Genomic DNA, 18282 nt, shown 5'->3' on the forward strand with positions numbered 1-18282 from the left:
AAAAAAAAAAAAAAAAAAGTAGAGTAGTAGCTGTGTCTAACAGCTCTGGCTTTCTCTGTAGAATGTTTCCAGAGAAGCTTAACTGAGGCAGGAAGATACATCCTGAATGTTACTAGTATCAATGTCTGGATTGAGATCCCAGAATAAATGGAAGAAAGCAAGTAGAGCTCCAGTATTCATCACTCTCTGCTTCCTGAATGTCTATGTGCTATAACCAGCTTCCTCACATCCTACTACCATAGCTTCCCACCATGATGAACTATAAATCATGAACCAAAATAAGTCCATTTCTGTTATGCTGCATCTATCAGATATTTTGTTACAACAAAAGAGTTACTGGGCTTTGTTCTGCAAGAGAGAGCTATCTTGAGATAGAGCTACTGTGAGCAGAAAGCTATCTTGAGCAGAGAGCTATCTGGAGCAGAACAGGGAGCTGTCAGCTTGCATTCATCATTGACTCTTTGTCTCAAAAAGAATAACAATTGTGACCCAAAAATCTCTTTCTCCTTTGCATTAAAATGCAAACTACTCATACAAAAGTCTCTCTTTCCCCTTACCTCACCAAACTCTCTCTTAATTTGGTCCAGCATTCAGGCACTTACTTTTTGTGTTTCCACTCTTATCTTCCACATCTCAATAAGAAACACTAAACTCCTGTTCACAGCATTAGGGTCAGACCTCAAAGGCATCCTTCATTCTCTGTTTCTTTTATGTGATATGTATCACTTGATTCTACTTTTAAAAGCCAATCTGAGTCAACATCCTTACATCTCCCCTACTGTCCAGCCGATGCAGTGTCTATTGTTGTGTCTTACCAAGTATACTCCAGAAAGGTTATCCAAGCCAGATGTCAGTCCTCAGCACACTGGTCTACTTAAAGATCTTCCAATGTATGTGCATCTCCAAGAAGATGCTCCCTTCCTCAAATTCTAGAATCCACTGAAGGCTGCACCCAACCCCCCAATCCCTGATTCACCTTCTCTCCTTGTTTTTCTTAGTTAATAGGTTTCTTTTTCCTTGCCTGTACTTATTCTATTTAAAATAATGTCTGTAGAACACACTTTAGATTTTAAATATAAGATTGCAATGGTAGAACTATTCTTAAATAGCAGAATATACATCTTTTTAAGCCTCCAAGCAAAGATAAATATTGACATCCAAGCTAATACTTAGGGACTCTGAGATCCCAGTGTGTCACAGACCACTGGGACACAACTGTAGGCAACTTTACATCTCAGTGAGTTGGGTATATTTCAAAAAAGTGTTTGTTTCACATGTCAGATGATCTGAATTTAAAGTATAGTAACTATTTTTTACATAAAATCATGTCACACATGTTTATTTCTCCTTGGTTCATGAACAAATGTAAATTGAGGGGATTTGCTGCAGAATACATAATCCCAATTCTCTTTTTACCAGCACTAAAAACTCTTCAAATTAAATTACTGATATATGCCTTTTCATTTTCACAAGCCCCAAGGAAATGAGATGGTGCTGCATTTGCTGCCAGGATTGAAAAAGACAGTAGAGGGAGGGCATGAAAATAACATACGCAAAACCTAACTGTAAAGGTTTACTCTGGGTCACATACTTGTACAATTAATCCATTCTTATTATTATTGAGAGTACATAGTTCTGTTTCCATAATAGAAGACACAAGTGCCAGGCAAGTGAATCCCTGGGTAAATCTATGACCCTCTACCAAAATGTGTGTGTCAGAGGATCATTGAGCTGAGTACAGAGGAACTAGGGCTTGAGACTTAGCCAAAAAGTAAGGCTGTAAGTACTTATTGCTAGCTTAGTCTTCCTTTTGATGCACATCAAGAAAGTAGACAGAATAAAAAGAACTCTGGAATGTTTTGAACATGTCCACATTGCTATGAATTCTTAATGGGGTCCCAATTGTTTGGATAAGGCTGGCGGATGCCACCTATGTATTCATGTGTTGAAATTTAATATTCCTTGAATATATACTTATGAGAGGAAGCTTTGGGATTCCTGTGCACATTCTGTCAAGTTTTCTAAGAGGTAGGAGTATTCACATAGAAAATTATATGAGGAAGAAAATGTAATTTGAATTTGTAAGGTCATCAGGTAGAGCCTCCATGATTGAATACTGATAGATTTTTTTAAAGGGCACATATTAATATATACCACACACACACATGCACACACACACGCACACACATGTATGAACACACATATACACGCACATACACACACATACACTGCACATGCACATGAACACACACATACACACACAAACACATGCATATTCCCTCTCCTTTGCATGTAACACCCTGTGGTAGTTGTGGCATTCTGTCGGGAAAAAAAAAAAACAGCTCTTGAAACTCTAAAACAAACAAACAAAAAACTCTCCTTTTTCTTTATAAAATTCCCTTCTTCAGATGTTTTGTTATAATGAAACAACTAAGACAATATGTTGTACTAAGACCTTTGTTGTACAAGGTCGTAATGAATACTTGAAAGTCACTGGCACCTACCTTTTAACACTGATTCAGATGCTCCTTCCAGGGAAACTGAAATAATCCAAGGTTCTGAAGGGATACCCAAAGACTCTACTCTCTCATTCTGGAAATAAGAGAAGAAAGAGAAAAAACTGGATTAAAAATATCATATTTTGAAGTTTCTGAAAAAGAGATGTGTTTACACACATATGTTATAAATCACATGAACTCCATGGAAGGAAGGAAATGGAGGAATGCATTTCATATCATGTAAACATCAAAATGTACTTATTGAAAAGAGAAAATGGAAATTATTTCATGGAAACTTAAAGCAGGATATGCAAGAGGAGAAAGTGGAAGGGAGTTACAAAAGAGAAAGGTATCAGAGTTATCCTAAGGAAGCTTGAAAGAAAGAATGACAATGGTAAAAAGCAGGCTGGGAAACAGCTCTATGGTAGAGCACTTGCCTTGCAGAGGCACCATTTTCGGTTCAATGTTCCATGTCCTCAAAAGGAAAAGCAAGAAGCAGACTCAAGGCCATGGAGTCTGAAGGCAAGATTTCATCAAAGACATGAGTCTTTGATCAAGAACATAGCCAGCATGGGGAGGAAAAGCATCAGAGGTCTCTGTTTGCCTTTGATAAATCTCAAACCTTCATAGGAAATGCAAGAGGACATGGCGGGATATGCAAGAAGACATGGTGTAATAGGCAAGAATGACCAACGTAGTGACAATTTCTATGTTCATGTGGCAGTCACTCTGTGAATGTAGATAGGAATGTCTAGAAATAAAGCATATGCTGTGGAGAGCTTGTTAGATCTGAGGAGCTACCTTCTCATCCAGGAAGACGAGCCGTGGCTGAACTGGCAATTCTATTCCCACTTCCCCATCTGAAGGCTGCACCAGGATGGAAAGCTCAGAGGGCCGAGTATATATCAGGTTCCCAGTTATTAAACTACTTGCATTTCTAGAAAATTAAAAAACTGAATGAGATCAAAATATCCATAGGATTACAGAGATCATTGCAGTAGTTGTTTCTCATAGAGTAGTTGGACTGGTGGGAATATTTGAGTTGCCTGTATTTCTACAAACTCCTTAAATATACTGTAGTGGATAATTCTATATTTGCATATAAATTATGTGTCTCACATATTATGGAATAGCCATGATTAAAAATGTGGATAAAGAAATGGGAAAGTGAAATTTTAATTTCCATCAGCATATACTAAGTTAGGCCCCAACAGACTTTAGTGAACAATATGATGAACTAAGACGTTGACATGGCAAAAAATATGCTCAGCCATAAGCTGTTGAACCAAGTCTTCTGGGAAATTCCCTTATTTGTACCATATCCCAATGTCTATGGCACAGATACTTTCCCAGAATGGCTAAGTCCAAAATAGCTATATGGCATTAAAAAAACTTAGAAGAGATGACGCTATCTCCAGCACGGTGCCATTTTGTAGTTACACTCTCCAAACGTACTTGCATTAAATAGGTCCCTTAATTGCACATTAATTGTAGTTTTTAGAATCAGATTGTGCAAATAAAGGTGGTAGTGGAGATTCACTGACACTGTGTGCTATGTGCTATTAGCCTTTCCCTTATAAAGGTGTTACATCTTTAAAATGACACTGTGAGCTAGATACTTTTATATATGTTTGAGGAGTTCCAGGTTCAAAGAGAAGGATGTAGCAGAGGCCTTCTAAACTGTAACTATTTTGGCCACTGATCCAGAGAGCTATGCTGCCTCTCTCTTTGTTTAAACATGCATGCTAACTGCCAGTGAGACCTAGCATAAGGTAACTATATAACTTCTGATACCTTGAAGCCACTTTGACTCAAGTGCTTTGGTGTGCTGAAAGATGTAACTTACAAGGACATTAAAAACTCACTATTCCCTTTATCTTATGCATTACATATCACAGGCATGCAACAGATACTTCACAAGAAAAATGGAGATCTATAGATAATATATGCTAAACATTCTACACCAATATTTAGTGTTGCTTTCAGAGTAATTAGTCCTGCCTGGTCTAGTAAGGTTTTCATTATGTTTTAAACTATAGCGTCAATTAAATATTTGTATATCACATATTCTATTTTCTGTCTTCTACTGTCCATTTGTGGGAGTAAGAAAGGATAAAGTATTATTTATCAGAGGCAGCTTATGACAGGTAAAGGTAGACGTTAATCCTAAAAGAGGTAATAATGAAGGGATGATTACAATGTTTTAAAAAAAATATGAAGTTTTTATATAGGGAACAATCTCCTTGTGCCCTGTGAAGCACAGAAAGGTACAAGCAGAGTGGGAGCATATGGTCCTAGGAACTTGGTTTATCCACCAAGGCTCTGGCTGCTGAAATCTCTCCCTGGAAGTTTGTACACAATCAACATATATCAGTTTGCTTAGCCTGAGTAGCTAAGGTTCCTTTCTTTGTTAAAAAAGGAACAAAGCACACTAGAGTTGTTTATAAAAATCTATCCCAGTGTTTTTCCCTACCCCAGTGTGGGAAGCTGCAGATTACTGAAAAATATTAAGACTGTTACAAGACTGTATTCCTTTCCTACACTCATCCTCGAATGTTTTCTGATAAGAAATGGGTATGGGCAAGGAACTTGTGTTAAGGAAACGGAAAAAGCCCATTAAAGATTCTGACATAAGTTCATTGGTATCTGGAGACACTGGGTTGGGAAGCAATGGTCAGAACACTTACAGAAAGGCCTGTCCCTGACACACTTTAAAGTTTATTGTGAGCAAACATCTCTTATTAAATGTAAACAGCGTCTCACCGGAGGTCAGAGACTTGTGACAGCAGCATATCCCAAGGTAATACCACTTTAAGCTCCACATAAACTCCTAAGCAGCTTCTGTCCTAAAACCTGACCGTAGGTGGTACAGTTTTTTACGATATGTTATAATAGTGCAATAAATCTGTTAGCTTAAAATCGAATCTCCGTGGCCTTTTAGAGAAATCATCATTAAATGCTGGGTCCTGTTAATGATGCCATTGAAGTGAAATTGTTTAATCTGCTAAGGGGGTGAAAGGTCACCAAATGAATTTTTTATAATACATCAACTTGACACGCAATAGGGAAAACTGTAATAGATAAAAGCAAAGGAAAAGGGCACTGTCTTCTTCTGATAGGTCAATAGCAGCCAAGAGAGTCACTCATCCACTTTCCCTTCACGATGGGGCTCCTTTTGCATTTAATATGGACACCCAATTAATACCTCAGTATCACAGACAACCTCATTTTAGGTGACTTATAGCAATTTCTCCCCCTTCCCTGAAATGAAAGTGATCACAATACATCATAGCATTGTGCGAATTAACGTTAATTGATTCAAGTTACCAAGCAATGATGGGCCACTTATATAATCTAGGCGTTATTGGGTGCTAGAAGGGATGGAGGGAAGATTAGATTCCAGTGTCCGTTGCTGTGACGACGGGAGTCACCTGATGCCTTGTTAGACAGTTGTAAGGTTCTATTGCTGGCCCCAGTGGGGTCGTCAGTAAACTGGAGTGATGTCCAAACATCATTACACGCTGCTCCAATATTAAAGCAAAGGGATTAGCAACTTATTGCAAGCAACCTGGATTTGTCATTGTGCTGTCGTTATCCAATTTCCAACTGCTAATGTGACTGTAGCCTGCAGGCAGAAGGACCTACAGCCAAACTTTAAAAAATGGGGGAGGAAAGTTCCCTCCATCTCCTCCAGTTTCAAACACTATTTAACAGCTTGCAAAAGCCAGTCAAGTATGTGAAATATATTTCTCCTTGCAATGCTTAAGTGCAAGCTGAAGAAGGAAGATCATGACAATGCAAAAACTTTCCAGCTCAGAGACCATCAGGATTCTTTCCAGCACAGGCTTCTAAATCGAGTAGCTACAATACACTTACCTTCTAGACTTGGCCAAAGTGCAAAGAAAGGACAAGATAAAACTTGCATAAACATAGCAAATGGAAATAAATAAATCCTAGTGGTGAACCCTGTTTTTCAACAAGATCTTCTGGGGTGACTGGGGTGGTGTGTGGGATTTCTGGCACTTCCTCTTCATTGCGCCCTTCCCCCCAGGATTGTTAACTAGTTGTCCACTAAGCCAAACAAAACAAAAAGCAAGCAAATAAACAAGCAAAAATAACAAAAGAAAAATTCCTGTTTTCATTAAATGTCCAAGAGCACCTATGGTCTCTCTTTTGTTCAACACACTAGACAAATGACATAGTCTATATGTGCCATAGAGAGGACTTGAAAAAGGGGAATGGAGAATTTCTGTGTCCTGGAAGAAAAAGTTTTCCAGTCAATTCCACTTGTAAATCAATGTTAGACCTCCTAGTACATACAAAAATGGCTTGAGGCAACATGAGATATGCAAAGACAAATAAAACACTCTGACTCTGCCCCTGGGGAAGACTCTTCTATCCCCTAGAAGACAAGAATGACTTTCCTTAGCTATCCTTCTGTATTGATACAAACCATTTTATTCACATTTAATGATCCTCATGATCCCTATTAAACTCAGGCTGGCTCCCTTAGCAGCTGCCCTTTCCAGTTGGGAAGAAATGTCTTATGATCTGACAGTTTCCTACTGGTGTATGACTCTGTCATTTCAAGCCTGACACTTTGCAAGTCCCTACTCCATCTACCCATAATACGTCAACATCTCAGTATCCATCATGTTCTTTCTTTGCACATAGGCCACCAATTGTCTCAGGAAGGATATTACCCATTTTGGCCTGACAAATTTCAACTTTGAGTACATTGTCCACACAGCAAGCTTATTTCTGGGCTAATCCATTTAAGGCTAAACTCTTGGAGTGGCCTGAAAGTATCCATTTCAAAAAGCAGTATGCCAAGAGTAAACATGGTACAACTTTTGACAATTTCAATGAGATGCAAATATTCAGGAAACAAACCTAAAATGCAATCTAAGATATTATTTTATGAGAAATCTACCCTGAATAAAATTATGGATTAAAGTTGCCTAGAAAGATGAAAAATAGCAATTAAGTTCTATAAAAATATTTAAAGTTTTCTATTAATGTGGAGATACTGTAGCAGCAAAAGTCTTGGTAGAAACAACTCAGGACCTTTCTAATAGAAGAGATTAATACAAAGTAATGAGGACTGGGGCATGTAGGTCTCTGTGCTCACAGATTAGCATAAGGAGAGCCTGGTGTGTTGAACACACAGAGTTGTTCCCTCAAGGGGAAAAGTTATTACACCTGCTATCCACCCAGAAGGCTGGGAACAGATGTGTTTACTAGTCTGGCGACCTACACTCTATCTGTGTGGTGAGAGACTTCTCCAGTACTGGATTCTCCTGCAGACCCTTATCGTAATTTAATTTTTTATGGGTCAATATATAGAACCTATCTTTCTGGACTTTACAAAGAGTTTTGCTGTAGCTGCATCCTATCTGTATTTAGCTTACTTTGTCCCTCAAAGATATTTATGTATACTTAATTGTGCATGATGAGTTAATCACCAGAGTAAGATTTCACCAAATAGTATTATGCTTAAAAGTGCCTAAAATAAATTACTCAGGGTCAGATTCCAGAAGTTTGAACCAATACCGGCTGCTTGGTCTTATTGAATTGAATTGCCTTCTTGCCTTTAGCAGATTGTCTCTCTGCTGGCCTCCTGCAGAAGGTTACACAGGACTATTGGATTCGAGAAGCCAAATAGCTATTGTGATGGTTGATTTGCACTGTGAATTCAACTGGACTTAGAATTACACAGGAGGTGGTGAGACACATTTCTCAGTGTGCCTGTGAGGATCTTCCAAAGAGAGTTAACTCAGGAAGAACTACCCAGCCTGAACATAGTGATTATGGGTTGGGGATGCCTATGGTTTGGGGTCCTGGACATAAAACGGGAAGAGCAGACAGTATTCAGAGCACTAGCATTTGTCTATATTTCTGTTTTCTGGTTTACAACATGTGACCTGTTTCCACACTCCACCTTGCCCTACTCATTTGTGTACTGACTGTGCTTAGACCTTGAGACAAAACAAACCTTTACACTCTTGAGTTATTTCAGCTGATTATTTTGTTTGTAGAGGTAGGATAGCTTCTGATAATATGTCACTGTCTATGAAAGATGCTGAATGATCCCTTGTTATGAATAAAATTTGATTAGGTTCTCTTGGGAATACAAAAGTAAACTGAAACTGTGACTACCTAGTAAACATTATACAGATGAAAGCATACTTGTTTTATTAGAAAAATAACACTAATGGACTGGTTCATGTTGAATTGGTTAATTAATTCCTTTTTTTGCTATATCAACTTTTTGTTTAAAGTTTGAAAATTTCTTACATAAATACATTATATTTATATCATTTCCACTTCTTCTTTCTCCCCTCCAACTCCTCCTATTCTCTCCTGCTCCCTCTAGGATTACAGACACATGTACACACACACACACACACACACACACACACACGCATGCGCGCACATACATAGACACACATATACCCTATTAAATGCTAAATCCATATAGTATTGTTTATATGTACATGTATGTGAAGTATAATGTAATATATTTTCATTAAGTAATTGAGAAAATACTTTTAATTATCCATACTTGAAAATCTATATTTTCAGAGTGGTGATATAATATTTTAATATGTATGCATATATACAACAATGTTTAAATTTGTATAATATATGTATTTGTATATCATGATAGCCATTCTAATAATGTTTGGGAATTAAAATTTGTTGAAATATGAGTTTTAATGAGGTTTCTTATTTATCAAAATACTCACTATATGTTCATACATTTTGAAAATGTATTTTACTGTATCTTCAAAGTAGTTTGGACTAATTTTTGGAACTGGAAACTAATGTGCCTGAGGACAGAGATCTGCTAGGTGTAGGCATGTCAGCGATGGTAACAGATTATAGATAACAACTTATTCACAAGAAAAAGGAAAGAAAAAACTGTATAATATGGCGAACAACAACTGAAAATGCATTTGTCTCAGAGCATTTGGTATATGGACCATAAAGGCTAAAGCCATTATTGGAGACATTGGACTCTGAAATAAATGACAATCTTTCTGATGATCATGAAGAATCATCAATAAAAGGGACTGTGAATTGCGAATGAGCTGTCAATGCCCTGATAGTTCCAATTTAATAAGGCTAGGTATTCAACTTTCACTGAAATTCTTTATTTCTTTTCTTTTTAGTCCAGGATAACCTCAAATTCATTATTATGCAAGTATACGATGAACTTCTGATCTTCAGCCTCCTCCACACAAGTGCTGGTGTACCTGTGTACCTGTGCAAACGGAGCTCAGAGACTGAATGTAATGTCTTCCTAGATGGCACACTATTTCATGTATTGAAGCAGGGTTTCTCACTTCAACTCATTTGGCTATGGTGACTAGTCTAGATAGCCAGCTTGCTCTGAGGGTCTCATGTCTCTGTCTCATGAACACTGAGATTATAGGCAGGCACCATAGCAGCCTAGCATTTCCATAGGTGATATGGTACTGAATTCTGGTCTTTATGCTTACAGGACAATTACTTTACTCACTGAGCCATCTCCACAGTTCCCTTACATCACTTTTATGGGCTCTTTACTGCCCTTAACCATGACAAATCATGTCCTTCTCACACCTTGAATTGCTCTGCTTTCCCTGTCTGGTTTCTTTCCCATGGCAGGAAAAATTCTGCTCTTTCTGAGACTCAGGTGTTTGACTGAGTCAACTATAATTCTGCATATTCTTCACATCTTAAAGTCAAAATGCACCACAGAACACAGAAAAACCATGAAAGTTCATCATTCATATGGTCAGCAGTTTATAGAGGTGCATCATGGGAGGACCAAGAAAAGCTGCCAACTACAGACAGCTTTGGTTTTAACAGCCAAGCTTCTGTAAAGGAGATAGGTGGAATATTTTTACATGTTTGTGTATATCTTTGTATGTGTTATGTTTGTGTGTGTGTGTGTGTGTGTATGTGTATGTATGTATGTATGTATGTATGTATGTACCAGAATACATACACACTGGATCAATGTATAAAGTAGTCAGCAATTTAAGAATATATCAAACTGTTATATTCATATATATCAAACTGGTCAAAGTTTCTGACTACCTGGGATATAGGTACGTAGGAGTCTGCAAATTTATATTCTAGTAGGAAAATAAGTGAGACAAGAAATAGGAGAGAAATGAGGAAAAGATGAAAGACATACAAGGCTGAAAGAAGGTCAAGCTTCTAGTGAATGGAAGGCAGACAATACTAACTATCTTGTCAAGATTCCTGAATACAAATAAATCCACTGCTGGTAGGGATCATCTAGCTTGAGAGACATATAGAATGTTTTCATCTCTTCCCACTAACAACCCCACTGAAACCAAGCATAAACCTGGGTAAGAATAGCGAATACATACAAGAATGAAGAAGATGGGCAAATAGCTAACTGATTGCACTTATCAACAGAAGTTGAAAAACTGGAGAACAAGTTCATACAACTGACGTAAGTGGGCAGAGGAAACTTGAATCCTGAATTCCTGGAGGAAGGATAAAGCATAAATAGACAAATTGACAACACACATAAAAAGTAGGTAGCAGCTTCATTTCTCCCCACTTTCCAAAATGTTAGCTTCGTGAAAATAAGTAACTGTTTTCTGGAAATATAAGTTTCCAACATGGTCTCATTCTGTAAACCCTATATAACAAAAGCAACCTTCTGGAGGACTTCATTAATGCTCCCCCCAAAAGGCTTCATCCTTAGACTCATCTCTGCTGCATCAAGGTCAATTCATTAGTGTACTGATGGCTCTCCAAGGAGTTCAGCAGAGGTTCTAGCTGATACTGGTAAGAGCTGAAAGACACAGAGCTGGCCTTGGGGCCTGTGCATGCCTTCAAGGCTGTTAAGCGTACTGTGCAATGTTCAGGGGCACAGGCAATCTTGCTAAATGTTTGTCAATTCTACAAGGGGCATGGTGCTTCTCACTCTGCAGAGGTTTTTGTCAGGTATTCTTTATAGGTGGCTTTTCTTTATCTTCATATGATTTGTCACTTCACATCTGGAAAAATATCTCTTAAGATACCAGAGAAACAAAGCAATGGAGAATATAACAAATTTTAACAGAAAATCAATGCCATATTATTTATGCTTCTAGTTTATTATTATTATTATTAGATTAGACACATCTGTGTCAGAAGTAAAGAGGGTGTGCAGTGATCGGGTATTGGAGGTGATCTTTGTGCTGCGCCTAACTCTTGTCTTTATGATCGGGTGATTTGCACCATAAATACCTGTTATATTCCCTACATGTTCCCAGTCTACTCTGCAGATTTTCCCCAATGGATCTTGATTACTTCTGCTCATTATTGTCAATTGCTAAAAGAAGAATATACACTGCAATGTTCTGTAGAAGTTTGGACTGGTTCTTCCTCCCAGCCCCATGCTTCCAGAAATGACTCAGACTCAAACTATATTTACAAATATCTTGACCACATAGCTAGGCTCATCTCTGACTAGATATAACTTTAAATAACCCATTGATTGTAGCCTACGTTCTGCCGCATGGCTGATATCCTGTATCCATGTACCATGCGTCTGACTTGTCACATCTTCCCAGGCAACTCTTCCTATGCTTGGCTCAATCCCATAATCCTTTCTGCTCTCCCAGATGTTCCACCTCCTATTTCCTGCCTAAGCCATAAGTCATAGCCCTTTAAATTGACAGGTGATGTATCTGTACAATACATAAGATATTCTCTCTACAATGTTCAATATTTTGGAATGGTAAACAAAGTAACACAACAGGTTTAAGCTTTGAAGTCTAAGTACACATATAAATTTATAAGAACTCAATGACAACTAAATGAAATTACACTGGGAAAAAATAAGCAAAAGCAAAATGCACCAGCACCACTGATACCCATGTTACTCTACAAAACATAATAGTAACACTAGAAAGAATGAAAGATAGCCCAGGAGTTAATAGCACTTTTTTTCTCTTGCACAGGACCCAGATTTGGTTTCCAGTCCCTGTCTGGTGATTCACAACCATGTGAGACTCTACTTCCAGATTATCTGTTCCCCTTTTCTGACTTTCACAAGAACCAAATATGCACATGGGACTCATACATACATGAAGGAACACACTCATACACATAAAATAAAATAATATAAGAAGTTTTAAAAATAATAATATTACTAATGATTAAAATTCTGTGCTTAGTAAAAATACTCAATTCTATATTAGAAGCAACCAAGGATAACTATGCTGTCATTTTTGCATCTATCAACAAAAGGGATACTTCTGTGTCCTTAGTGTTAAAATGGAACATATAATACAAAAACATTAACTAAGCTTCCATATGGATGGTTACTCTACATAAAAGGTTAATTGCCCTCTCCAAGGGATGAGTCTTCTTAGTGGTTATCCAATATATGGGGTCAACCCCTGAAACCGTATTCATACCATCAACAAAAACAGATTTAGCATACTTTATTTATACATTTATGAACACAAATGTGAGTGTGTGTGTGTGTGTGTGTGTAAAACAATAAAAATCAAATAAAAATAAGGTATCAATTTGAGAGGTCAGAATGGGAGGGGTTGGAGGAAAAGTACCTGGAAGAAACAGAAAGGATGGAAAGAGATATAGTGCTACTTTATTTTTAAGCATCCAAAAATGAATTGATTAAATATGCCTCCAAATAGGTGTATGACTTTAGTTTTTTAAAATTTTCAGTTCTAATGAATCCTTTGCAGTTTGTTGTAAAAAAATAAGCAAATTTTAATAGATGTCAACATGGACTCAAGAAATCACGCTTCATCCAGATGTTTTGATAAATAGAGCTTACCTATATCCTGTGACTCCCTCAGACTGAGTCACTAGTAGGGCCTCAACAGTCATACCGAGGACATTTTCCAGAGCTCCAGTCTGTTGAGCAGTGATAACCTGGTGAGCCAATTTCTGTAATCTGTTACTTGATAAGGACTGAAAGAGTTCACTGTTCCTTATGTTTGGCAGATCACCGATTTCAACAACAATCACCTTTGAGAAAGTTTCCAGAGTAGTTACTGGTATGATCCTAAATGATGTCATTTCTGTCATGAGAGGTCTGCGTTGACCATATCTGCTAGTAGGGCCACCACAAGTTACAGTTGGGCAATTGCGTTTTCGTTTTCCTTCACTGTTTGCAATGGCCTCTAAGGTCTCTTTGTTGCCAGGAATTTCAAGTACAAGTCTGATTTGGTTTGGGTCAATCTGGAAGAACCCTGTCAGGCTTTCAAGCATTGCTCTCCTCCAGCCCTTTTCTAGGACTGAAAATGTCACTGTTAAAGCCAAATGAATGGAAACACTTGAACGTATTTCAACAAGCTCCTCTCCTTGCAGGACAACATATAAAAGGTTATTCATGATGTCAAAATAGTTGGCACCAGCGGCCTCATCCAACAATGAAAATGCTGATTCTACTGGAGTAGGTGGAATAAAGCTCTTGTCTAAGAAAACTCGAGGGCTCTGAATCTCATTGTAGAATACAGCCAAGATGAGCTTGGAGGCTCTTCTGTTTCCCAGTAGAAGAAAGCGCAGGAATGGAGGAGTTAGCTCTGGAAAGCATACTTTGGTCATTTGTCTGATGGGTAAGATGGAATAAAAAGTAGACAGAGAGGTTGTGGGAGAACATGAAGTACTGTCCTTCACAATGTTAAACGTGTCCACAAAGCCATTAGTAATAGATACAAGTGGGTATGATTTGGGGATTGTCCAAGTTACATCAACATTATTGACAATTAGGAGTGCATGCTCGGTCTGCTTACAGAAGAAGCCTTGGGTCATTGCTCGGAATGTGCATTTCTGTTCTTCTCTGAAAATACCTGTGAAGTAAAGGAAACAAATGAGTAACATTTGAGCTACAACTAATGAGGGCTTTTAATCCACTATTCTCACCACCGTGTGTTATGCTATGAAAAATTTATTGACCATTTAAGTATATTAGATATTGGAAACACAAAGCAATCGAGCAAAGTATGAAAAAATTATGCATTAAAAAACCCATTTGACATATACTAATGATATATGTACATGGCATGTACTTTTTATAAGTCTTTAATCTTCTGTTTACAGTCCAGTCATTATCCTATTCCTGATCTGCCCTCTTATAGTTCCTCATCCTATTCCTTCTTCTCTGTCTCCAGGAGGATGTTCCCACCTCCCCACACCCTCTCACACCCCACCAGGCCTCCCCATTCCTTGGGACCTCACGTCTCTCAAGGGTTAGGTGTGTCTTCTCTCATTGGGGACAGGCCAGGTAGTATATGTGAATACTATATATGTGAATATGTACTGTATCTGTTGTATATGTATCAGGGGTCTCGGACCAGCTACTGTATGTTGTCTGGTTGGTAGCTCTGTATCTGAGAGATCTCAGGGGTCCGTGTTAGTTGAGCCAGCTGGACTTCCTATGGGGTCGCTCTCCTCTTCAACTTCTTCCAGCAGGGCATGTGTTTTTATACATACATATATGTATATATTCTATAACTAGTACAAACCCAAGAATCTCAGGGAAATGACAACTAAAACTGATTAAAGATTCCATCCCGTCTTAGAGTGGCTACCAGTAAAAGAACAAACAGTTGTTCAGTAAATGAATGGAAATCTGCAACTGAAAGGTGGGGAGCATCTCCAGGACAAGACAGAGACCTAGGATAAGGGAGGCACCCAAGAGTCAGTAGGGTAACCTTAGCTGTGACTCACAACATTGGCATATGGAACCTGAGGAGGACACCTTGTGCAGGATCCCCAGTGGAGCAATAGAGATACCAACTCACCCAAAAAACTTTCAACCCCAAATTTATCTTGTCTATAAAAAAAAATGCAGTCATGGGGGATGGAGCAGAGATGAGAGAATGGCTAGCCAATAACTAGCCCAACTTAAGACCCACTCCATAGGCAAGCAACAATTCCTGACATTATTAATGATACTCTGACAGAGCATGTCCTTTGACAGGCTCCAACCAAAAGCTGACTCAGACAGATACAGACACCCACAGCTAAACCGTGGTTGGAACTTGGGGACTCTTATGGAAGAATAGAAGATAGGATTGCAGATCCCAAAAGAGATGAAGAGGATAGGAACTCCATAGGAAGAGCAACAGAGTCAACTTATGTGGATCTTTAGGGCTTTGAGAATCTAAACCACCAACCAAAGAACATGCATGTGCTACACCTAGGCTTCCCTGCTCATATGTAGCAGATGTACAGATTGGTCTTCATGTGGGTCCCAAACAACTGGAATGAGGGCTATCCCAAAGGCTGTTGCCTGTATGTGGGATAACAACTAGTCAGTAGAATGTGGGTAGACAGGAACACTATATATTGCTGATGGGATTGTAAATTTGTGAGGTCACATGGAAATCATTATAAATATTCCTTTTTCAGAAAATCTAAAAATAGAACTACCCTCTGTCTCAAATGTACCATTCTATATACCATGAGAACTTTAATTCTTACCATAGATACATCTCTTATATGTACTGGTGTTCTGGTTACAATAGCTAGGTGAAGGAACCAGCCTAGATGCCTATCAATGCATAAACAGAGAATAAGAACCCCACAGTGGAGCTCCATTTAGCTGTATAGGAAAGAGAAATAATGTCATTTGTGGGATGAAGTAGAAGTTTCTGGTTCCTTTAAAAACTTAGTTGTACCATGTAACGTTTCCTGGAGGCTGTCTTGGTGCCATGTAATGTTTCCTGGAGGTTGTCTTGGTGCCATGTAACATTTCCTGGAGGCTGTCTTGTGGGTACATGTGGTGCTTTGCTGGAAGCAGACACTTGACAAGGTGCATGAGGTTTAGAAAGGATCTAAGTAGACCTGTACAGACAGTGAGAAGACACTTTTGCACTGCTATGCCGAACAATGCTTCTCTGGTCTTTGCTGAGGATTCTCCAGCATTGTTATACGACGAAACACTTTGCTAGTCTTCACTGGTTTTCACTTCAGAGAGAGAAATTCACCAAAGAACTTTTCATGGTATTTGGGCTGAGTAGGGCTACATCTGCTGAGTGGTTCCAGTTTGGCAGAGCGATGTTGTTGTTTCTGTTTTATTGTGCCACAGCACAATCCAACACAATTGGATTCCATGTCTGGATTTTGAGATTGGACAGGACTGCATGCTGGTACCTTTACTAGATAGAGTATAATCATCCCAAGGAACTACTTCTAAATAGGTCCGCAACCCCCTTTTCTTATTAACATTCTTTTCCCCCTACCTTTGGTCAGATAAAAGTTTGATGAGAAGGAAGGTTGAAGTGTTTGAGAACCCTGAGTAAAGTAGGTTGTGAAAAATCTAAGCCTGCATTGATAAAATTGATGCAACTGGAAGAAATTACTCTTGTAACCAAATTATTCCCAACCCTGAGACAAACACCAAATTTTTTCTTTCATATGTACATCGTAGCCTCTAATTATATTTATATGTGTGAGGTGTGGGGTAAGGAAACTGAAAGGGGGAGTTTAGGAAAGAAAACCATATCTTGAGGGAGAGTTCTGTTAGGGTAAAAAGCATAGTGTAATGCCAGTGACATAAAGGGGGAAGGGGGGACTCTAAGGGACCAGCAGGAGGGACATGGGGGTGATGCATGGGAGTAAAACATCAATAAGAACAAATATGCATGTCCTTCCATAGTGAACTCTGTTACTTTGCATACTAATTTGAAAAATTAATATAAGGAAAGAAGGAAGAAAGGGAAGGAGAGAGTGGTGAAGGGAGAAGAAACAGAGGGAAGAAGGAAGAAAAGGAGAGAGGATAGGAGAAAAGAAGGAAGAAAGGAAGGAAGAGAGAAAGGCAAACCCCATCATGGGCTCACAGTGCTTCCTCCTGTCTGGGAACTTGTAGAGGACTCCATGGAAGACATTCATATCAGTCCAGACATTGTAAAGGTCTTAAGGGATTTTATGTCAGGATCTCCAAATACGAATACCAAAGATTTTCCTATATTATCTAATATAGGGAAATCTTATCTAATGTCTAAGGACATTTTAATGGACAGCACTGTTCTACGGTAGCAGATTTTCTAACTCAGAAACCAGATCTTCTCATATTACCCCACTGTGGCTCCATATAGGATGGAGAGGGCAGGGCAGAGGACTTTCAGACACACACTGATACTGCAGTTTCTGCACTCTGGCTGAAAAAGATGAGTCTGAACAACACAATCAGGGCATCCTACTTTTTACATCATTCTCAAAGATAATATTTGGGTACTATGGCAGATAACAGCTTTCGGGATACCACCTGCTCCAGTTGTTTAGGATGCAGATGAAGACCAAGCAGCACATCTGCTACTTGTGCGCAGTGAGGCCTAGGTCCAGCCTGCGTATGTTCTCTGGTTGGTGGTTCAGACTCTGAGAGCACAAAGGTCCAGGTTAGTTGACTCTATTGCTCTTCCTGTGGAGTTCCTATCCCCTTCACAATCCTTCCTCCTGTTCGTCCATAAGACTCCCCAGGCTCCATCCACTGATTGTCTGTGGGTATGTTTCTCTCTTAGTCAGACTCCACCCAGTCTATTTTTAATTAAGAATTCTCTTAATCCAAATTTTATATTTTATAACTTTATCTGAAGAATAAAAGGTAGCTTTAAAACAAATTGTAATAAATACTTCTAGTCCCTTTTGCCACAGTAGAGTGATTACTCATTAAAACAGTCCATGATATGTTTCAATATGACTAGATGAATAAAAAATTTCCCACACATAAAAATGATTAATCTTTGAACAAATGGAAATATGCAATGTCTGAATTTAATTATTATACATTGTA

At 38.5% G+C, this 18282-nt stretch overlaps 1 protein-coding gene across 1 annotated transcript in view; it reads right to left on the bottom strand.

Annotated features, from left to right (window-relative positions):
• The window catches only part of Pkhd1 (PKHD1 ciliary IPT domain containing fibrocystin/polyductin), a 480627-nt gene that overhangs the window by 27850 nt on the left and 434495 nt on the right, over positions 1-18282 (bottom strand). The window contains exons 61-63 of the mRNA XM_031366970.1: positions 13318-14335; positions 3300-3435; positions 2505-2592 (exon numbers count right to left, since the gene is read on the bottom strand). Coding sequence (XP_031222830.1) covers positions 2505-2592; positions 3300-3435; positions 13318-14335 — 1242 coding nt within the window. The remainder of the gene's footprint in view (positions 1-2504; positions 2593-3299; positions 3436-13317; positions 14336-18282) is intronic.

This window comes from Mastomys coucha, unplaced genomic scaffold, assembly GCF_008632895.1.
Source record: "Mastomys coucha isolate ucsf_1 unplaced genomic scaffold, UCSF_Mcou_1 pScaffold14, whole genome shotgun sequence".
NCBI lineage: Eukaryota > Metazoa > Chordata > Mammalia > Rodentia > Muridae > Mastomys > Mastomys coucha.